At 36.4% G+C, this 24,367-nt stretch overlaps 1 protein-coding gene and 1 pseudogene across 7 annotated transcripts in view; both read right to left on the bottom strand.

The window, feature by feature from the left end:
* The window catches only part of BTBD8 (BTB domain containing 8), a 93,575-nt gene that overhangs the window by 34,135 nt on the left and 35,073 nt on the right, over nt 1-24,367 (bottom strand). For 4 of the 7 annotated variants that reach the window (XM_025996492.2, XM_072754628.1, XM_072754627.1 and 1 more), the window contains 3 exons: nt 10,829-10,918; nt 1,871-1,951; nt 554-650 (listed from right to left, as the gene is read on the bottom strand). In XM_025996492.2, the coding sequence (XP_025852277.2) occupies nt 554-650; nt 1,871-1,951; nt 10,829-10,918 (268 nt within the window). The remainder of the gene's footprint in view (nt 1-553; nt 651-1,870; nt 1,952-10,828; nt 10,919-24,367) is intronic. The other 3 variants (XM_072754630.1, XM_072754631.1, XM_072754632.1) reach the window with 1 other exon arrangement.
* Nucleotides 22,036-22,682, bottom strand: LOC140598287 (creatine kinase B-type pseudogene; annotated as a pseudogene).

A 24,367-nucleotide genomic window follows, 5' to 3' on the forward strand; every position in this document is an offset into this window, starting at 1 on the left:
ATCTGTACAAATGCACAGTATGATATCTTTCTTTAGAAAATAAATTTATGTTTGCATAAACTAAAGTTAAAAGTTAGTATTCATACTCTATCTGGGGAGACTGAGAGGAATATATTCGACCCCAAGTACATGCTACAAAGGGAAGTCACAGGAAGGAAGAGCACTTTCAGGAAAAAGAACCAATGAAACACTTCTAATAAATGTGTTTTGATAAATGAAGAAGGTAACTTTGGTTCCTGACTTCCTTAGTTCCAAATCCTGACTGAGTCCCAGCTATACCTTCTACCTTTGAATTATAAAGGATACTCCTATATCCTTTTAATAAACCCCATGTCGATTTTACTTTACTGATGATCTGAATTAGTTTTTTTGCAGACATACTATATGAGCTATTTCTTAACCAGAGTTCCCATTAGTTAAATTGACTTAATATTTTTAAGATTCAAAGCACTATTCACTATCAGAGTTAAAAATCTAGTAGGAAAAAAAAATCTAGTAGGTAATAATGGGTGACTTTAAGCATTGGGTAAGATTTCTGAGACTCAATAATTACCTTCTGAAAGAAATTACAGTAATCTCTTCTTAAAATATAGATTGCTACTTCTTTTAATCCTTCTAGTCCATACATATCGGCCATATTGAGTATCTGACTAAAATAAAAATAGATACACTGTTAATTCTCCAGTTTAAAAATCAAGAAATAATACATAGTAATTTCCTGATTAGTCTGTTTTAAAAAAATAATAATCTGAATTATTTTAACTCTAACTTTCTGCCCTATATTTTTTCTTTATGGATAATAAAAAGGACACGGGTCAAAAGTTGAAAGCACTGTTACATGACTTGATTAGTGGAGATAACAAGAAGTAAATTTGGAGATGTTTCAATCAAATTCCCCTCATATTTTCAGTGACATATATAGCAAAGTTCAGGAAGCTGCTTCAAAGGCTGTAAAAGTTATGAAACTCTTTGCAACAAATTTGTACAATAAAAACTTACTTGGGAGAAGCGTAATTAATTGATGCTTATCATATTGAAAATGCCTACAAAGAGACTTTCCATTGCTTCTTTCATTTGGTAAGTATTTCCCAGCACCACACTTACTTTAGGTAGTTAGGAAACAGACAAGCCTTAAGAGCATGATAAAATTCCATATAGATTTCCAGGCAGGAAAACTTCAGTACTTAATCCCTGACTTATGATACTTCCCCTCCAAAATTATATTAATCAGTTTATAATTAAAGGAACCAATGAATATTTAAATTAAAGAAGCAGCTTTCATTTGTTTGATACTAGAACAGCAATAAAAGAAGAGAACATTAAAAAAATTAGAAGAGCAAGGTAGATTTCACTTTCCAGTATGATTTCAGCAACTTAGCATTTCACTAAAGAGCAATGAAGAACCATTGTGGTTTTTTAGGATACCTATATTCTTAAAGTAATTTTAGGGTTTTTTTTTTCTTTTCTTTTGCTGCTTAAGAGAGTAATCCTAAAATTTAAAAATAAAGTAGTAAGATAATTATTCCAAATTTGATAAAGATTCAACTTTATAAAAACCTGTCATTTTTCTTTTTCTTTTTCTTTTTTTTTTTTAAAACCTGTCATTTTTCAAACAAATATAAGGTTTTCCTAACAAAATTTAAGTCAAATACTTTTCCTAATCTTATCATTGTGAGTTGCTAGATCATCTTTTCTTCTAACTAAGGTGACTTACTGTTTTTAGATATTCCCAACACACACAAACAAGATATGGCAAAATAATAAACGTGAAGCTTTTATTTCACTGACACTTTAAAACATAGCTCAATAAAGCAGAAACCATTAAGTCCTAATACTTCTATATTTAAAATCATTAAAAAGTAATACGCACCCAACATTAGCTTTGTCTGGAAAGTCCAAAATTCCTCCATATATAAAATGCATCATAACATTCATTTCTACATGGTTTATACTGAAAAATAAAAGAAAACTTAATTCAAATCCAGAAATAATTAAGGTTTGACTGACATCAATGATACATTGTATTTTCTTGCAAAATTTTAGCCACGATAAAGTTTTAATCACACTTTTATCTGAATATATTATTCAAATAACATCTATACAGTTATTCCATTAATTTAAAATTAAGTATAACTGTAGCTATAGATTTTTATATAAGTTATAAAATGTTATTTGTATGTTATCAAATCACTGATTACTTGTTGAGCATCTTCTGTAATGAACTTTTAGAGTTAGAAGGGATCTGAGAGGTCACAATACAATCTCTGGCTCATTAGGAAATCATCGCTGACAAATGGCCTCTAATCTTCTTAAAGCCTCACATGAACAACTCTATTCACTGGAAAGATTCTTGTTATGCTATATAGATTTCTTAATTTGTAATACCTATCCAGCAGCTCTAGCTTGACCAATATCTTCATTACAGATGAAAAGTAAAGATAAGACTTAAGTAGTCTAGAGTGATAATTTTTATGTCCTACTGACTAGTGGATCTCAAACTGAATTCATGGCCTCCTTCCTCTTCCCCATTTCCCCCAGTACTCCAGATTCAGTCTTCTTCATGCTATTCCTAATTTGTTCATAGCACTGTAATAGGGCTTCTTGCATCTTGTCTTATCCTCTGCCTCTGTACCAAAGGGACTGAATTATCGGGTTTGTGGGTAACAAGCACTGGTCATTGGTCAGGAGGAACTTGAGATGAGAGGTAATTGGATTTCTTTTTCCTTTCTTCTCTATTGAACAAGTGTGAAGAGGTGATTGGGAAGAACTGCATCTACTACTATACAGTTTCAGACTTTCTTTCAGGTGGGTTGTTATAGAGGGGTCATAGTAAGCAAGTAAACTGTGGTTCTTCCTTTTAACACACATTTTATTGCTTTAACAGTTTTTATCGATAATAAAGGAAATGTTGGAGCCCCTGGGTGGCTCAGTTGGTTAAGTATCCAACTCTTGATTTGGGCTCAGGTCATGATCTCAATGTCATGAGATGGAGCCCATATAGGGATCTGTGTCCAGCAGGGAGTCTGCTTGAAATTTGCTCCCTGTCTCTCCCTCTGCCCCTCCCCCTGCTCACACACTCTCTAAAATAAAATCTTTAAAAATAATAATAATAAAGGAAATGTTTTCTTACTTCATCTGCTAGTTCTTTCATATTATTTTGAATAGGAAGAAAGTGTATTATTTATTGTCCACCCCAACTCTAATACCATCTATATTATCACCTACATACCTAAATTAGAGCCTGAGATTCATCTTAATCATCTCCCTCATTATATCCCATCACTTTCAAAACTTCTTGAATTTAGCGTCTGCTCCCTCTTTCTCCTCTCACTGCTCTGGGTTAGCCTCTTATTTTCTCTCATCTGTATTATGACTATCTTCTCTCTCATGTGGGTTTCCTACCTGAAATAATCTCTTCATATCCCATTTCCCACACTGCTATTAGAGTGAAAACCTTTCAACAGTTCTCCATAGCCCATTGAAAAAAAAAGTACAAATTCCTTAGCTCGGTGTATAGTGTTCTTTCCCAACTGACCTCGTTCTCCCTCCCTCTAAAGAGGGAGATGAATGAACTACTCATTTCCTATACTTGAACTACTTATAATTCCTTATACGTCTATGCCTTAGTACATCCGTTTACTGCTTAAAATTCTCTCTCTCTACTTATTTCATCTTCCAGACACCAGACATGTGGCTCTTTATCTCTGATTGTTTCCTTAATATCCCAAAGGCCAAAAAATAAAAATCACCAAATAGTAAACAGTAATAACTAACATTTATTGAGTACTTATAAGCCAGTTACTGAGCTAATAAGCATTTTGAATGCCATTTGCTCATTGAATAATAACTTAATAATAGATACAATTATTAGTCTTATTTTTTAAGTGAAAAACTGAAATTAAGCAACTTGCCCAAGGCCAAATGGCTAGTGATACACTATAGTTTAAATCCAGGCCGACTGACTCCAAAGTGTAGACTCTTAAGCAGTACACTATACTATATGCTTCCATTATCACATTTATCAAACTGACTTGTAATATCTTTGTTTACACATTTGTTTCTCCTTCTAGACTGAGTTCTGTTAGGGCAGGCTATACCTTAGATTTATCCTTGCATTTCTAATAGCAGCCAAATGTCAGCAATGATTCAGTAGCCCCAGGTTGAGAAGAATTTTCTTCACCCATATAATATTGCAGTTCTGCAGTGGAATCAGGGTGGGAACAATGCTAATAAGATTTCCACAATACATTAAGCATAGTATCTATGCTAAAGGATATCTGCTAAATAATACCTGCTAAAGGAAATAAAGAAGGAAGGCAAGAAAAAAAGAAATAGAGTCCCACAGGACTCAGAAAGGTGTTTGATTCTATTTCTTATATAACATATGCTCAATAAATGTTTGAAAAATGTTTAGTGAATGGCTTATTAGGACACTTATAGCATCTTTCTGACTCTTCAGAGGAATATTGAGTTGAAAATATAAAGCATTTAAAAAAAAAGCATTTTTCAATTAATTTAATATATATTTACTGGCCCCCACTATGGCTAAGTACTGGTTTCTGCTGATTCAAAAATCCCATATCTTTAATACTTAGGAAAAAAGTCAAATCTCTACATATTCTCATTTATGTACTATGGATATGAGAAAATTTGATCTCAGACTAATTATGCCACATTATCTGTAGTATGTTAATCTATGACACTAGCATAATTACTACAATGTATATGCCATGCGCTTTCCCTCAAAATTTCAAGAGGCATTCTTATTATTGTTAATGAGAACTGGTCATTTAAGTTTAATAATGGTTTCTTTCAAGATTTGACATATTTAAGCAAAAGATAATAATAATTAAGTAAAAACAAAAGTAGTGTTATTAAAATAAATAGCAAAATCTAGACATTTGAGAGTATATATAAATATATGTTATAAAAATGACAAGAAACCATTTTCCTACAGTTTTACAGATGTTTTACTAAACTGCATTCTCATTACAGTGTTGTAAGTCATATGTATTTTTACTAAAATTATTTATAAAGACATATTCAACTGACCTAGAAAAACAACAAATCACTTCAATAGCCTACAGTTTAAATGGAAAGACTGAAAGCACTATCTCCATTTAAATGTAATCAGAATAAAAGCTTTTAGGAGATGAAAACTTTATGTATACTCCAGGGAGAAAAACCTATGAGAGCTCTAAGACCAGAGAATAAACATGCACCTCATTTACTAAAATCTTTGTGCTTAATGTGTGCTTCCTAAAGTTTTAGGGTTCGATGTGTGTGGGCTAAGGTAATCTAAGAACTCATCCATAAGTTAATTCATTCACATTTAATATTTATTGAATGATAGGCTCTATTCTAGACCTTGAGGCTATAAGAAGCTTACATTCTAGAGGGAGAACATGGACATTAAATATATAAACAAATATATAAAGAAGATAATTTTAATAGTGAAAAGTGCCATGAATATAACACAACAAGATAATATAAAGGAGGGTAACTGGAGAGTTGGATTATAGTTACTTTAGGTGGGATAGTCTGGAAAAACCAAGGAGCCAGATCACATAGGGTCTTCTAGGTTGTAATAAGGATTTGGGTTGAATTCTAACTGTGACGAGAAGGCACTGAACAATTTTAGTCAGAAGAGAAATATATCTAATTTATATTTCAAAAGATCATCCTGAAAATTCAGTGTAATCCCTGGAATCTCCTAAGGGAAATGAGAAAATCCAAATTTATTTGGAACCCCAAGCCACTATTCAAAGACTTTTATTTACATAAAATGTAAATATGTAGAGTTATAGAAATATTGGCTGTGGTTCGATTTGCAGTGCAGGGTGTGGAAAACTTCCCCCTTCTTCCATCAAAACTGGAAAAGTTTCTTACACTTTCCAACCCTGGGGCATAGGTAGAACTAGGGTTATAGGACTCTACTACTCCTACCTCAATTTATTGCAGGTTATCCCTCTTGAAAAATATCACGTGTGTTACATCTATGAGTTACCAACTCATTAAAACCCTATGGTTCTTTTCTATAAGGACAGACAGGATTTCATTCTAATCTACTGCAGAAAATATCCCACAGGCATACAACAGTGGTACAGTTCCAAAAAAAGGCTGCTGATCAAGCAAAGCAAGTATTGCTGTCCTGGTATTGGTAATGGCCCTTGCTTGAACCCATTTCTCTCTAGAAAATGAGAACAATCTAATCTAGGGAAAAAAAGAAAAGACAAATATTAATAAACACTATATACTATATACCAAGCACTATCTCATTTAATCCTTTCAATAAACTCAGGAAATTCAGGGAAGGTAAGCAATGTCTCTAAAGTCATGTAACAAGTTAAGGCTGGATGTTGGACTGCCTATAATGACATCAAAGTCCATGATCTAAACTACACTACCCATGGAAACAGCTATCCAGGTTTACAATATATGCTAATGTGGAAAAAATTTGTTTTGTAGATTGCTTTGTTATAAAAATTCCTAAAAGGTGTGATTTTTTATTTATTTTTTAAAGCTTAATTTGTTTTAGAGAGAGAAAGAGAGCACATGTGCATAAGTGGGGATAGGGACAGAGGGAGAGGAAGAGAGAGAATCCTTCAAGCTGAGCAGGGAGCCTGATGTGGGGCTCAATCTGACAATCCTGAGATTATGACCTGAGCTGAAACCAAGAGCCAGCTGCTCCACCTACTGAGCAACCCAGGTGCCTGAAAAGATGTGATGTTTTAAAAACCAAAATTCCTAAATTCCCTTTAGCCTTCCTATAGCTTTATATCCCATGATACTAATAACATTTTAGGTGATAATTTGACACAGCGAATTTGATATGTGATGCAAGAGGGAAAAGCAAACATACTGTGTAATAAGAATAAAGGTTGTATACAAAACCCAGCAGCTTGGGCAGCCCAGGTGGCTCAGTGGTTTAGTGCCAGCCTTCGGCTCAGGGCGTGATTCTGGAGTCCCAGGATCAAGTCCCACATCAGGCTCCCTGCATGGAGCCTGCTTCTCCCTCTGCCTGTGTCTCTGCCTCTCTCTCTCTCTCTCTCTCTCTCTCTCTCTCTTTCTCGCTCTGCCTCTCATGAATAAATAAATAAAATCTTAAAAAAAAAAGAATCTAACACAATGATTTAACAACTCTGTATGTTATGTTATGCTCTCAAGTATAGCTCCCATATTCCCTGTGCTGTGCCTTTTATTACTGTGACTTATTCATTCCATAACTGGAAGCCTGTATCTCCCACTCTTCTATCCATTTTGCCCATCCTCCTAGGCCCTCCCACTCTGGCAACCATCAGCTCTCTGTATTTATGGGTCTGTTTCTGCTTTTTGTTTATTTCTTTGTTTTATTTATTTTTTTGGATTTTTATTTATTTTTTATTGGTGTTCAATTTGCCAACATAGAGAATAACACCCAGTGCTCATCCCATCAAGTACTCCCCTCAGTGCCTGTCACCCAGTCACCCCCACCCCCGCCCACCTCCCTTTCTACCACCCCTTGTTTGTTTCCCAGAGTTAGGAGTCTCTCATGTTCTGTCTCCCTTTCTGATATTTCCCACTCATTTTTTCTCCTTTCCCCTTTATTCCCTTTCACTATTTTTTATATTCCCCAAATGAATGAGACCATATAATGTTTGTCCTTCTCCAATTGACTTATTTCACTCAGCATAATACCCTCCAGTTCCATCCACGTCAAAGCAAATGGTGGGTATTTGTCATTTCTAATGGCTGAGTAATATTCCATTGAATACATAGACCACATCTTCTTTATCCATTCATCTTTTGATGGACACCGAGGCTCCTTCCACAGTCTGGCTATTGTGGACATTGCTGCTATAAACATCGGGGTGCAGGTGTTCCGGTGTTTCACTGCATCTGTATCTTTGTTTTGTTTTAGATTTCACAGTGAAATCATATGATATTTGTCTTTCTCTGACTACCACTGACGAACTTCAGTAGCTTATTCAAGGGAAAAACAAATTGAACTGTGAAACAAGTTTGGCTACTTCTATTTGGCTTTTTCTTGGGCAAGCTACTAAAGTTGGTCAGTGGTAGTCAAGCCATATTATAACAGGAGATTATCCATCACATCCATCATAATCAAGGATGGAAAATTACAGGTAAAGTCATAGAGACCAGTAGTTAATGATAGTTAATGATACCACTTGTTTCTTGTCTACTCACTTCTTCACAGACTTCATCTTTAAAAGCCTTGTATTTTGAATGTTTAATCTGATCACTCATGAGGGCTGACTAAGGACTTCCCTTATTCCCATAGCTAAACTCAGAGGTCATCTTAAATAATACAAAACAGATAGAAGTGGAATATATCTGGTCGAAGGAGTGCCCTTCCCCATGTAGTTTTCCCTCAGATCCCTATCCCATGCCATCTGTTCCCTAACATACCTACCAGGAACATTTAGGGTCCTATGGGATGAAGTTTAAAAATCATTGAATTAAACAATTAGTTTAAATTAGTACATTAGCCCAAGAACCCAACTCATTCCAATATGAAACTTTTAAATTCTTTAGTGACTATGGTGGAATGGACACTGAATTAAGTCCCCCCAAATCATGTGATTTATATTCAGGATAAGCTCTTATTTACCAGGTGACTCCAGGAAGACATTTAACTTAACTGATCTTGCTTTTACTCATCTGCAATATATGAATACACCTGCTCTCTCAAAGACTGATTCTAAAAATTAAAGGGTGTTGGAGGGGAATGGGTGACGGGCACTGAGGCGGACACTTGACCGGATGAGCACTGGGTGTTTTTCTGTATGTTGGTAAATTGAACACCAATAAAAATTAATTAAAAAAAAATAAAAAAATAAAAATAAAAATTAAAGGGCATAGTAAATGTGGAAGAAGCCCAGAAAAAGACATGGTGTTACTATAAGGTATTATTATTACTGGTGTGGACAGAATCTATTTGGAGAAAGGAAGAAAGAGCTACATAATAGGTATCAGATAATAAAAACTGTCACTAAACCTACAAGGAACTAATTTCTGCTAGAAAGAAAAATTAGACATGTGCTTTCTGTAAATTACTTTCCCCTGCTGTAGAAAAAGATCTCATAATCATACTCTTCTGTTGACTTTTATCTCACTACACAGGATCATGTGATTTTTAATGAATGTCAAAAGTTGCATTTTGAATCAAACTACTGTTACTTCTCCATTTACATTTCTATTAAATTCAGTTCTAATGGGAGTGGATTGACAGGTTTCTTTTAAATGACGTCTAAAATATCTGAAACACAGACCCTGGACAAGTTTCCAAAATTACACCAATGTGATTATCCCTAGGAATGGCACACTTAAACTCTGGCCTCTACTGGCACTATTCTTTTTTTCTATATTCAGTGGATATTTTAAATTCGTCATAAAGAAAGAGATCTTAGGGCAGCCTGGGTAGCTCAGCGGTTTAGCACGCGGCCTTCAGCCCAGGGCCTGATCCTGGAGACCTGGGATGGAGTCCCACGTCTCCCTGTATGGGGCCTGCTTCTCCCTCTGCCTGTGTCTCTGCCTCTCTCTGTGTGTTGTCTCTCATGAATAAATACATTTTACAAATCTTTAAAAAAAAAAAAAAAGGTTGCAAAATACAGGGATATGTGTATTAAAACTGTGATAGTATAATTAAAACATAATCTCAAAGGCCCTAGTATGAAGAAAACAGGGTTAGGACCTTTTGCAGATGTTTCATTTCTACTAAATGGATAAAATATGAAAAAAAAGAAAAAATCAGAACACATTATATATTCTTACAAATAACAGTTCCATTTTTTTATAGAGTGAGAAATTACAAAATGATAGGCATTTGTAGATATGTTCTAGATAGTAAGAGAACCAGATGACTGCAACCAAGAATCAAGATTATAGGTCAGGATGACAAAATAAATGGTAAGAATTTATCAATACTTTCTGTGCATCAATTGTCATGAAATTACCACAATCACTATTCCACACCCAAATCTCTGGCTAAGATCTAGAGCTGAGAGGTTCCCTCAGAACCCCTAGGCAATTTTCCTACTGAGAAAGCCCTCCCCCATACTATAGAATCTTGCAGGGATCATCTATGACCAAAAAAAAAGGTTGCTTTTTATCATTTAAGGTACTAGTTCATCTCTTAATAACTATTTTGGCAGTTTACATAAACTGCCACCAATTGTGTAGATTCACCATTGCCTCATAATAGGTCAATGAAATCCACACCTATCCAAATTATTCTTTAAAAAAAAAAAAAAAAGCAAAACTACCTTTTACAGCCCAACCCACCCAAATTGATATACCAAGGCCTAATCCTCCAGTGTGGCTATATTTGGAAATAGGGTTTATGAAGGATTAAGATTAAATGAGGTAACAGGGTGAGGCCCTGCTCTAATGTGCTAAAATTAGTGTCCTTATAGAAGAAACACCAGAGAGTTCTCTCTCTCTCCCTCTATTTTCATCTCCCCTTGCCCCCATGCAGTAAGGAAAGGCCATTAAGCACATACAAAAAACTAGCTGTCTGCAACCTGAGGTAAGAGCTCTCAAAGACACAAAACTTGCTAGCACTCTGATCTTGCCAAATTGCGAGAAAATAAATTTCTGTTGTTTAAGCAACCCAGTAGTAGTATTTTGTTATAGCAGTCTAAGAAGACTAACACATTATCTCTATTACTAAATGCTTCCTACTATGTCATTTTCAGAAGATGTACTTTAATGAATTCCACAAACATGAGAAACATTCCATTGAACACATGGGGAAATAAGATCCATAAAAAGGGCTTTGTATGAAGGAGTATTTGTAGTCAAGTTGCCTTATAAAAATTATGCTTACCCTTGAAGAGTAATGTACTCTTGGGAGCTTTCAGCCCAACAGCCACTCAGCATTGCAGCAAAATAACTAGATCTGGCACTTAAAATGGCCCTAAAGGGAAGAGAGTGGAAAACACAGGTAAACATTTATGTACTATGCAAGATATAATTTTTTATGAAACTCATCTTTACCTCTTAAAATATAGTAATCTATTTGTATTGTTTACATTTATTGGTAGGATTATAATAATAATAATAAAAATTACACATCTATATTTATACCTAATTTTTTTTTATTTTGTTTTTTAGAAAATGAGAGCATGTGCATGCGTGAGGTGGGGGGGTGGGAAAGGGAAGGAGAGGAGGAGGAGAGAAGAGAAAGAATCTTAAGCAGGCTTCATGCCCAGCAGGGAGCCTCACATTGGGCTTGATCTCACAATTCTGAGATCATGACCTGAGCTGAAATTGAATTCTACACTTAACCAACTGAACAATCCAGGTAACCGATTATACTTAAATATTTTGATCACTTAATTAAAACGTTAATTCTAATGTTTTTATTTTTTCCCCTTGAAAACTCTTTACCTTCAATGATTGAAACTATTTTCATGAATAAGAGAGTAATAAATCATTTGCAAATGGAGAAATAAAGAACAAAAGATGTTATTTAACATTTTAAGAGAGTAGCAAAGAAAGGTACTAAAACTATAAAGGTCCTGAGTTCAAGTTCAGAACTCACCTAATTATGCTAAAGAACACCCATATCTTAGATGGGAGAAATGACAAGATAGATATTTTCTTTTGAATTTCTATTCTATATTCTCACATAAAATGTCCATTCACTCTTTAATTCAACAAATGTCTATTGACTTCTGTTTTGTGCTAGGCACTATTCTAAGTGCTATGAATACAGCAGTAAATGAGATACACAAAACAATATTATATTCTAGTGGATGGTATAGAAGAATGGAGAGGGACAAGGAGAAGAAAAATACACTTCTGGCAATGCCTTACTGGGTTATCTCAGACCAACATTCTTCAAAATAGCTAAGAAAGGGATGCCTGGGTGGCTCAATGGTTGGGCGTCTGCCTTTAGCTTAGGGCATGATAGCAGGATCTGGAATCGAGTCCCATATCAGGCTCTCTGCGAGAAGCCTGCTTCTCCCTCTGCCTGTGTCTCTCATGAATAAATAAATAAATCTTTTTAAAAATAGTTAAGAAAAAAGGGAAATACATATAAATACAGCCATATACATAAATATATAAATATATAAATATAGTTTTTTTTTTAAGCAAGATTGATTTGAAGGCATCAGGAAGATACCATCATGGTAGATTTTGAAACAACTTCTAAGAGAGAAGACAAAAGAGCTCATCCAAGTATTTTAGGTAACTTTTTTCCACTGAGGCAATTGCCAGTATCTCTGATGAACACAGATGGAAAAATCCTTAACAATTAGCAAACCAGATCAAATAATATATTTTTAAAAAACCATTCACCATGATCAAGTGGGATTTATTACCAAGATGCAAATGCAAGGGTGGTTCAGTAACTGCAAGTCAATCAAAGCGATATATCACACCAATATGAAAAAGGATAAAAACCATAAAATCATTTCAACAGATGCAGAAAAAGCATTTGACAAAGTATAACATTCACTTATGATAAAAACCCTCAACAGAGTAAGTTTAGAGGGAACATATCTCAACATAATAAGGGCCATATATAAAAAACACAGCTACTATCATGCTCAATGGTGAAAAACCGAGACCTTTTCCCTAACATCAGAAAGAAAAGGATGTCCACTCTCACCACTTTTATTCAACATAGTACTAGAAGTCCTAGCCATAGCAATCAGACAAGAAAAAATAAATAAAAGGCATCCATATTGATGAGGAATAAGTAAAACTGTCACTATTTGCAGATGACATACTACACATAGTAAACCCTAAAGAGCCCACCAAAAACCTACTAGAACTGATAAATGAATTCAATAAGGTCACAGGACATAAAATTAATATATAGAAATCCACTGCATTCTTATATACTACTAATGAAGTATAAGAAAGAGAAATTAAGAAAACAATCCCATTTATAATTATAGCAAAAATAATAAAATATCTAGGAATAAACCTAACCAAGGACATGAAAGACCTGTACTCTGGAAATTATAAACATGGAACATGAAGATAACACAAACAAATAGAAAGATGCACCACGCTCATGAATTGGAAGGACAAAAATTGTTAAAATATCTATACTACCCAAAGCAAACTATAGATTTAATGCAGTCCCTATCAAACCACCAACAGCATTTTTCATGAAATTTGAACAAATAATCTTAAATGTATATGGAATTACAAAAGATCCCAAATAGACAAAGCAATTCTGCAAAAGAAGAACAAAATAGGGGATATCACAATCCCAGATTTCAAGATATTCTATAAAGCTATAGTAATCAAAACATATGGTACTGGCAAAAACAGACACACAGATCAATGGAACAGAATAGAGAACCCAGAAATAAACCCATAAGTAATCTGGACAAAGATTAATTTTCAACAAGGGAGGCAAGAATATGCAATGGGAAAAAAGGCAGTTTCTTTAACAAATGGTTTGGGGAAATGGGACAGCTACAGGCAAAAGAATGAAACTGGACCACTGTCTCACACCATACACAAAAATAAACTCAAAATGGATTAGGGACCTAAATGTGAGACTTGAAACCACAAAAATCCTGGAGAGAGGACAGGTGGTTAATTACTCTGACATTGGCCATAGCAACATTTTCCTAGGTATGTCTCCTGAGGCAGGGAAAACAAAAGTAAAAAACTATTGAGACTACATCAAGATAAAAACTTGTGCACAACAAAGGAAATAATCAACAAAACTGAAAGACAGCCTACAGAATGGGAATAGATATTTGTAAATGATATATCCAATAAACAATACCCAAAATATATAAAGAACTTACACAACACCAAAAGAGCAAATAATCCAAGTTAAAAATAAACAGAAGATATGAACAGACATTTCTACAAAGAAGACATATAGATAGCTAAAAGACACATGAAAAGATGCTCAACAGCACTCATCATCAGGAAAATACAAATCAAAACCACATGAGATATCACTTCACACCTGTCAGAATGGCTAAAATAAAAAACATGAGAAACAACAAGTGTCAATGAGGATATGCAGAAAAAGAACCTTGTGCACTGTTGGTGGGAATGCAAGCTGGTACAGCCACTGTGGAAAACAGTATGGAGGTTCCTAAAAAAGTTAAAAAAAAAGAAAACTACCCTACAACCCTACTAAACTACAACATTAAAGCAATTACTCTAGTAGGTATTTACAAAAAGAATACAGAAATACTAATTCAAAGAGATATACACACCCAATGTTTACAGCAGTATTATCTACAATAGCCAAATTATGGCAGAAGCCCAAGTTTTCACTGATAGATGATTGGATAAAGAAGAAGTGTGTATTTTTATATATATGCTATATATAAAAGGAATGACATCTTGCCATTTGCAACAACATGGATGGAGCCAGACAGTGTAATGCTAAGTGAAATAAAGCCAGTTGGAGAAAGACAAATACCGTACAATTCCACTCATATGTAGCCTTTAAGAAACAAAAGAAAGAAAGAAAGAAAAAATCCACAAACCAAAAAGTAGACCCTTAACTCTTAGAGAGAACAGATGACTACCAGAGGGGAGAAGGGGAGGAGGGGAGGAGGGGAGGAGGATGAGTGAAGTAGCTAAGGGGGATTAAGAGTACACTTATCATGATGAGTACTGAGTAACGTACAGAATTGTTGAATCATTATATTGTACATCTGAAATTAATGTAACCCTGTATGATAACCATATATCATGCTCACATAACTACATGCTCAGTTGGCTGGGCATCTGCCTTTGGCTCAGGTCATGATCCCAGAGTCTTGGGATGGAGCCCCACATCCAGGACTCTGCTCAGTGGGGAGTCTACTTCTCCTTCTCCCTCTGCTACTCTCCTCCCACGCTCCCACTCATGCTGTTTCCCTCACTCTCTCTCTCCAATAAATAAATAAAATCTTTAAATATTTTTTAGTTTAAAAAACTCATCAAATTAGACTTTTAACTCTCTGAATTTGATTATATGTTAATTCTAAATATAATAAACTTAATTGTAAAAAGCAGAATAAAAATAAAACTTAATATAGAAAATTACAGGCCAAGATGGCTTCCCCAGTAAAGTCAAATAAACTTTTAAGGAAGATATAAAATTAATCTTACTCAAAGTTTTATTAAAATAATAAATAGAAAAAGAAAAACAAGAAAAAATACTTTCCAACTCATTTTATAAGTTAACATAACCTTGAGACCTAAACCTAAAAGTTTCTCTCAGAAATATAAATGCAGGGCAGCCCGGGTGGCTCAGTGGCTTAGCGCCACCTTCATAGTCCTGGGTGTGGTCCTGGAGACCCGGGATCGAATCCCATATTGGGCTCCCTGCATGGAATGGAGCCTGCTTCTCTCTGTGTCTGTGCCTCTCTCTCTCTCTCTCTCTCTCTCTCTCTCTCTGTGTGTGTGTGTCTCTCATGAATAAATAAAATTTAAAAAAAAAAGAGAGAAATATAGATGCAAATATATTCAACAAAATATTAGCAAACTGAATCCAGCAATAAATACATTGAATAAAACATCACAATCAAGTTGAAATTATTGTAGGAATACAAGATTGCTTTAATATTTCAAAATCAAGCAATATAATTTAGCACATTAACAAAATTAAAAAGTTGTGGTCATTAAAATAGATATAGAGAAGCAGTTGACAAAATTCAACACCAATTTATGATTTTAAAAATTAAAAATTTAGGCAATTCCAATCAAAATCTCAGAAAGTTATTTTGTAGGTATTGACAAAGTGATTCTAAAATTTATACGGAAATGCAAAGAACCAAAAATAGCTATAACAATACTGGAAAAGAAGAACAAAGTTGGAGGATTCAGACTACCTGATTTCAAGAGTAACTGTACAGTAACAGTACTCAAGACAGAATCAACACAGATCAGAGGCCAGAAATAGAGCTACACAAATATAGTTAACAGAGTCTTGACGAAAACACCAATGGAGAAAGGTCAGTCTTTTCAACAAATAGTGCTGGAACAATCAGACACCCACATACAAAAAAGTAAACCTAGATACAGATCTTTAACTTACACAAAAATTAACTCAAAATTGATCAGAGATCTAAATGTAAAATATAAAACCCTACACCTCTAGAAGAAAACACCAACATAGGGTCTTGGGTTTGGTGAAGAATATAGTACAATATCAAAGTACAATCCATAGAAGAAAAAACTGATAAGTTGGATTCTATTAAACTTAAAAACTTAAGCATGGAAACTAGTCAGTAATATTTTATTATATATTTGAAGGTTGCCAGAAAAGTAAATCTTAAAAGTTCTTATCACAAGGAAAAAAAAAATTTTGTAACTTTGCATGGTGATGGATGGTAAACAGACTCAGTGTGGTGATCACTTCACCATGTATACAAATATTAAATGGTTGTTGAACATCTGAAACAAATACAACATGTCAATTTTAACTCAAAAAAATTTAAAACTTTTCCTCTGTAGAAGACATTGTTAAGAGAATGAAAAGACAGGGCTCAGGGAGAAAGTATTTACAAATCACATTTCAGATACTAGATTTCTATCCAAAATATGAAAGAACTCTTAAAACCCAACATTAGACAACAAACAACCCACTTGAAAAATGAGCAAAAGATATGAACAAAAAACTCCCAGTGATATACAGATGGCAACTGATTGTATGAAAAGATCCTCAAGATCTTCTGGCATTGGGGCGCCAGAGTGATTCAGTGGTTGAGTGTCTGCCTTTGGCTCAGGGTGTGATCCCAGGACCCTGGTATCAAGTCCTGCATCTGGCTTCCAGCAGGGAGTCTGCTTCTCCTTTTGCCTATGTCTCTGCCTCTCTCTGTGTGTCTCTCATAAATAAAATTTTAAAAAAGAACTAAAACACAAAGATCCTCTGGCATTAGGGAAATAAAAAGTAAAATGAGGGCGCCTGGGTACCTTGGTTGGTAGATCATATGACTCTTGATCTCAGAGTTGTGAGTTTGAGCTCCATGTTGGGTGTGGAACCTACTTAAATTTCTTTTAAAAACTAAAAAAAAAAAAAAAGTAAAGTAAAATGAGATATAAGTACACATCTATTAGAATGACTGAAATCCAGAAAACCGACAGTATCAATTACTGATGAGGATGAGAACCAAAAGGAACTCTCACTCACTGCTGGTAGAAATGCAAGTAGGGGGTGCCTGGGTGGCTCAGTCAGTTGAGTTACTGATTCTTGATTTCAGCTCAGGTCAGGTCATGATCTCAGGGTTGTGAGATCGAGCCCCACACATCAGTCTGCTTAAGATTCTTTTCTCTCTCTCCCTCTCCCCCTGCCCTCCCAGCTCATGGGTATGCTTGCTTTCTCAATCTCTCTTTCTCTCTCTCTCTCTCATAAACAAACAAACAGGAAGGAAGGAAAGAAGGAAGGAAGGAAAGAAGGAAGGAAGGAAGGAAGGAAGGAATGCAAGTGGCAAAGCCACTTTGAAAGATAGTTTGGCAGTTTCTTACCAAGTTGAACATAATCTTATCAGACGATCTGATAATCATATCCTATTTAACCAGCTGATCTGAAAATTACGCCCACAAAAAACTTGCATACAAATGTTTGCAACAGGGATCCCTGGGTGGCTCAGTAGTTTGGCGCCTGCCTTTGGCCCAGGGCGTGATCCTGGAGTCCCGGGATCAAGTCCCACATCAGGCTCCCTGCATGGAGCCTGCTTCTCCCTTTGCCTGTGTCTCTGCCTCTCTTTTTCTCTCTGTGTCTCTAATGAATAAATAAATAAAATCTTAAAAATAAAAAAAGTCAAAAATAAAATAAAATAAAATCACCAAGTCTAAGGCAACTATAATATCCCTCAACAGGTGAATCAATAAACTGTGGTATATTCTTAACAACAGACATTATCCAGTGATAAAAAAGGAATTAGCTCTCAAGCCACACAAAAACATGGATGAATCTTAAATGCATATTTCTAAGCAAAAGAAACTATTCTGAAAAGGCTACATACTGTATGATTGTATTATATGACATTCTGGAAAAGCCAAAACTGTGAAGACAATTTTGAAAATTGCCAGAAATTTGGGGAGGGCATCAATCACAGGAAAGTTTTAGGTGAAACTATTGTGTATGATAACTGCAATGGTAGATGTAGGACAATATCCATTTATAAAAACCCAAAAAACTTTAAGCACAAGTGAACTTTAAGGTATGTAAAGACAAAATATTTTGGAGGAGGTCAGGGGACCCTGGGATGAAATGCAGTCTGTTACAAAAGAATCTAACTGCATTACAAATGTATGAAATAACCTCACTGAAGGGAGTGGAGAAGGAAGGTCCTGGCCTAAATAACTTTGGAAATGAGTACAGACTACAAGAATAAAGACAAAAGAACCAAATACAAACACTGTACACCAGTTGGTGAAGCTGTTTCTCATAAAATAGAGATTAACAATTCTGGTTTTTTTTCTTTTTAAGATTTTACTTATTTATTCATGAGAGGCACAAAGAAAGAGGCAGAGACATAGGTAGAGGGAGAAGCAGACTCCCTGCAGTGAGCAAGATGTGGGACTCCATCCCAAGACTCCGGGATCACGACCTGAGCCAAAGGCAGATGCTCAATCCACTGAGCCACCCAGGTGTCCCTGAGATTAACAATTCTAAAACCATTATGTGTGTGTGTGTGTGTTTGTGTGTGTGTGTGTATACTAGAACAATTAAGTACTAGATATTGGAATATGAAAGCCAAGCTTGTCACTGTTATAGAAGATTACAAACAAGTAAGGGAGTAGACTACAATGATCTATGTGGTGGCAGATTAGTATTGGAGACATCATATGAATTTATACTTAGCTTAATATAAAGATGGATTCATATAGAAATATTTATAGATACGTGCATATATGCCGGTGAATATAACACATGTATTTCTTTGCTCTGTCGGCTGAGAGGACCTAAAAGAAAACAGCAACAAGCACACCCAGTATCCAGATACTAGTTTCTAATTCCATTAGAATAAAAGAACCAGGGTTCATTAGAGAAATGGTTGATTCTAGGACAGATGAGCTTAGAGTATTTTTAGTGTCAAAAAGTAAGGAAATGCTACACACACACACACAATGATGTGGGGGTTGTTAAAGGGATATAAGAACACATTGAAAGAGCTCCTGTAGCTAAAGCTGGAATAGTTTCAGCAATAAAATAAATAAGCTAAAGTAAAGTATAAGCCAAATTACAAACCAAAGCACAAAATGTAAGTCAAAGTACAAAATAAATTTTTTTCCATAGACCAACAGAGTTAATATAATATTGCCATTTCCAGTGATGCAGAATACAGCTGCAGTTGTGTTTCAAGGAGAAGCTTATTGAGGATGGCCATCCCAACAGCATGATGCCACTCCTGGGCCAGTCTGCAGCCTCAGTAGATACTCTTCCATAGTGGTGAGACCCTGGCTCCACCTCTGGTTATCCTGTACTGTCCATATCATTATAGTTCAGTGTGCAAGGCTTTTCCTTTTTCATCAAAAGCCTCTGCTCAGTGCTCTGCAGCTTAGTTTCTGTTTGTCCACTCTGGTCTGTCCTTTATCATAAGATTTGCTGAATCACTCCTGAATTTCTGTATATACTGATATATAGAAATGACTGAATAAATAAATGGGGAAAAGATGCAAATTTCTTGTGCAAAAGAATTCCAAATAATTTAGATACATACTATTCCCTCAAGAAGGTGAGCCCTAACTCCCATCCCTTAAGTGTGGGCTATATACAGTTCTTTCCAGAGAGTATAGTGTGCAAATGGGAGATTGGGGATGGTGATGAGAATAACTTTACAGTGCAAAAATCAAACAAAAACTACCTTAGCCAGGTGATCAAGGTTAACATCAACAGTAATAAGTCACTACCATTACATGTACCCACGAAATGATATAATAAGAAATGACACTTTATCCTTTTGAACTTCCTCACCAAAACCTATAACCTATTTAATGGTGAAAAAATTCAGATAGGGACGCCTGGGTGGCTCAGTGGTTGAGCGTCTGCCCTCGGCTCAGGTTGTGATCACAGGGTCCTGGGATCAAGTCCCACATCAGGCTCCCTACAGGGAGCCTGCTTTTCCCTCTGTGTCTCTGCCTCTCTCTCTCTCTCTCTCTGTGTCTCTCATGAATAAATAAATAAAATCTTTTAAAAAATCAGATAAACTCCAATTGAGGAATATTTCTACAAAATACTTGCCCAGAGCTCAAACTGTCCAAGTCATCAAAAACAAGTAAAGTCTATGAAACTGTTACAGCTAAGAGAAGCCTAAAGAGACATGACCATTAAACGTAATGTGGCATCCTGGATGGGACCCTGGGGAAAAAAGATATTAGGCAAAAACTAAAGAATTCTGAATAAACTATGGACTTTAGTTAATAAGGTCTCAATGTTGGTTAATTGTACCAAATGTACTACACTAAATGTAGATAAAAGATGTTGATAATATGGGAACTGCGTGAGGGCATATGAGAATTCTCTGTACTCTTCCCAGTTTTTCTGTCCTAAAAAATAAAGGATATTAAGAAAAAAATTAAAGGGATGCCTGGGTGGTTGAGCATCTGCCTCTGGCTCAGGTTCAAGTACCACATCGGGCTCCTTGCATGGAGCCTGCTTCTCCCTCTGCCTGTGTCTCTGCCTCTCGTTCTGTGTCTCTCATGAATGAATGAATGAATAAAAATAAATAAATAAATAAATAAATAAATAAATAAAGTCTTAAAAAAATTAGGGATGCCTGGATGGCTCAATGGTTGGACGACAGCCTTTTGGCTCAGGGCATGATCCTGGAATCCTGGGATTGAGTCCCACATCGGGCTCACTGCATGAAGCCTGCTTCTCCTCCCTCTGCCTATATCTCTGCCTCTCTCTCTGTGTGTCTCTCATGAATAAATAAAACCTTTTTAAAAATATTAGGGATTCTGCTTCCACTTTTGAAAGGTAACTTTTCTACATTAACAAGTAGAAAAGTGAATAAAATATGACACTGGAAAAAAAAAGGTAGTATAGGACTGATTCCTAAAAGAGGGAAAACTAATTAGGTAAGTCCTATAGTTATGATACTTTTCTTCCTGGAAACAAATTGTAGATCATGGCATAGGGAGAACAAACACAAGAAGAGCCTGGTTGTCTTCCTGAGTTGAGAAGACTAATATAGGAGCTTCAGGAGGATAAGTCAGATGGAATTTATGGGGCACAATACAATGGAGGAGGGAGTTATGAGAAAAAGAGCTCCAGAAATGACAGGAATTAAGTTTTGTCTGTATATAATCCCCTGCCCACCTCCCTCCTAGTAATCCTCAGTTTTTTCTCTGTAATTAAACAAAAAGCCTGTTTTCTGGTTTGCCTCTCTCTCTCCCCCACCCCATGTTCACTTGTTTCATTTCTTAAATTCCACATGAGTAAAATCATACAGTAATTCTTTTTTTTTGACTTATTTTGCTTAGCACAATACACTCTAGCTCCATCCACATCATTGCAAATGGCAAGCTTTCATTCTTTTTGATGGCTGAGTAATATTCCATTGTGTGTATATGTGTGTGTGTGTGTATCATATCTTCTTTATTCATCAGTTGCTGGATATTTGGGCTCTTTCCATAAAATTTGGCTATTGTTGATACTACTGCTAAACACTGGGGTGCATGTGCCCCTTTGAATCTGTATTTTTGTATCCTTTGGATAAATATCTATTAGTATGATTGCTGGATCATAGGGTAGTACTATTTTTAACTTTCTGAGGAACCTCCATACAGTTTTCCAGAGTGGCTACACCAGTTTGCATTCCCACCAACAAGGTAAGAGGGTTCTCCTTTGTCCAAATCTTCACCAACAACTGTTGTTTCCTGTATTGTTAATTTTAGCCGTTCTGACAGGTGTGAGGTAATATATCATTGTACTTGATTTGTATTTTCCTGATGATGAATGATGTTGAGCATCTTTTTTTTTTTTTTTTTTGGACTGGTAGTAGCAGGCCTAAACCCTAGTTTATTTCAGCATCAGCAACATCTTAGCCGTCACAAAAATAAACTCTACCAAGGGTGACAGAAGTCTCTACAGAAGTCCCAAGGCTAAGGGCTCAGCTGCCAAGTGGCGAACAACAGAGGGATGCATGGCGGGCACTGCCCGGGCAATAAGTTAGGAAGCAGCGGGGCTGGTGGTGGTGGCAGATGCTGCTCCATCTTGCTGAGCAACTTCACACCATCCACCACCATCTGTACCAGCTCCACCTCTGAGAAGCCCAGGCGGTCTGCGTTGGAGACATCAAAGACACCACCCACAGCAGCTGTGTCCACACCACCTGTGCCTCGTTTCTGAAGCCCCAGCCGCTTGAGCACCTCCAGGAACTTCTCATGCTTGCCCAGGAGGGGCAGCTTGATGTGCACACCTGCCCGCAGGCCTGTGCCCAGGTTGGATGGGCAAGTGAGGATGTAGCCCAGGTGAGGGTTCCACATGAATTCATAATTCTTTGACTTGAAGTGTTTCAATCTGGGTGAGGCCGTTGCAGAACCGAGCGAACACCTCCTTCATGTTGCCCCCTTTCTGCATGGAGATGACCTGCAGGTGGTCTTCCTCGTTGATCCACACCAGGAAGGTCTTATTGTCATTGTGCCAGATGCCAGTCGCAGGCCATGCCCGAGGCCAGGAGCAGGGGTGACATGGACTTATCGAAGAGGAAGTGGTTGTCGATGAGCTACTGCTGCTCCGCCTCGGTCATGTGTTGAGCATCTTTTCATGTGTCTGTTAGCTATCTGTATGTCTTTGGGAAAATGCATATTCATGTCTTCTGTCCATTTCTTAACTAGATTATTTGTTGTTTGGGAGTTGAATTTGATAAGTTCTACATAGATTTTGGATACTAATCCATTACCAAATATATCATTTGCAAATATGATTACATCTTCCAAAAGAATAAAATCTGTGAAAATCTGTAGTTGAGTGTAGCCACCTTCATGAATTATCTTAGCTAGATCTTCTGTATAACTTGCTATAGCTTCTACACCAGCACTTGGCGCTTCACCCTGCACTTCTTTTTTTTTTTAAGATTTTATTTATTTATTCATGAAAGACACACAGAGAGAGGCAGAGACACAGGCAGAGGGAGAAGCAGGCTCCATGCAGGGAGCCCAACATGGGACTCGATCCTGGGACTCCAGGATCACACCCTCGGCCAAAGGCAGGCACTAAACCGCTGAGCCACCCAGGGATTCCCTTCACCCTGCACTTTTATATTATGAAGACAATTTCTTTCCTTCAACCTCATGAACCAACCTTTACGGGCTTCAAAATTTGCTTCTACAGCTTCCTCACCTCTTTGAGTCTTCATAGAATTGAAGAGAGTTAAAACCCTACTCTGGATTAGGCTTTGGCTTAAAGGAATGTGATGGCTGGTTTGAGCTTCCATCCAGACCACTAAAACTTTCTCCATCTCAAAAATCAGGCTGTTTCATTTAACATTTGTTCACTGGAGTAGCACTTTTAATTTCCTTCAATAACGTTTCCTTGGCATTCACAACTTGGCTAAGTGTTTGGCAAAAGAGGCTTAGCTTTCAACCTGTCTTGGCTTTCAACATGCCTTCCTCACTAAGCTTAATTATTTCTAGCTTTTGATTTAAAGTGAGAGATGTGCAACTCTTCCCTTCACTTGAACACTTAGAATCCATTGTAGGGTTATTAACTGGCCTAATTTCAACACTGTTGTGTCCCAAGGAATAGGGAAGCCTGAGGAAAGGGAGAAAGATAAGGGAATGGCTGATTGAGAGAGAAGTCAGAACAAACACAATACATATCAATTAAGTTTGCCATGTTTTTATGGGTGTAGTTTGTGGCACTCCAAGACAATTATAATAATAACATCAAAGATCACTGATCACCACAACAAATAATGAAAAGAAAAATAGAAATATTGCAAGGATTACCAAAATGTGACCAGAGACATGAAGTGTGCAAATGGCAGTTGGGAAAGTGGCACTGATTGGACTTGTTTGCTGCAGGTTGCCATGAGTCTTCAATTTGTAAAACAAAAACAAAAACAAAACAAAACAACAATAACAACAAAACTCATACCATCTGCAAAGCACCATAAAGCCAAACGCAATAGGAGGTATACCTGTATAAACATATAGCATGTCATAACTTACATGTGTGGCAGGCATGAGAATGCATCTCTCTGATCTTTGACTGCATAACTGACCAATGGCTCCAGTAGGGCACCCTGCATTCGTTACCACATGGGTACCAAGGCTTTCCCACAGGCTGTTCTCTACTAGTGACTGAGGACATCCAGGACACTATTCCAGAGAGATAGGGCCTTTTCTGATGGGTGACCTTGGCCTGGGAACTTTCTAACACTCTGCTGATTTTCCTCAGAACTTCACTGTAGCCTAAGACAAATACTACCCA

This window comes from Vulpes vulpes, chromosome 3, assembly GCF_048418805.1.
Source record: "Vulpes vulpes isolate BD-2025 chromosome 3, VulVul3, whole genome shotgun sequence".
NCBI lineage: Eukaryota > Metazoa > Chordata > Mammalia > Carnivora > Canidae > Vulpes > Vulpes vulpes.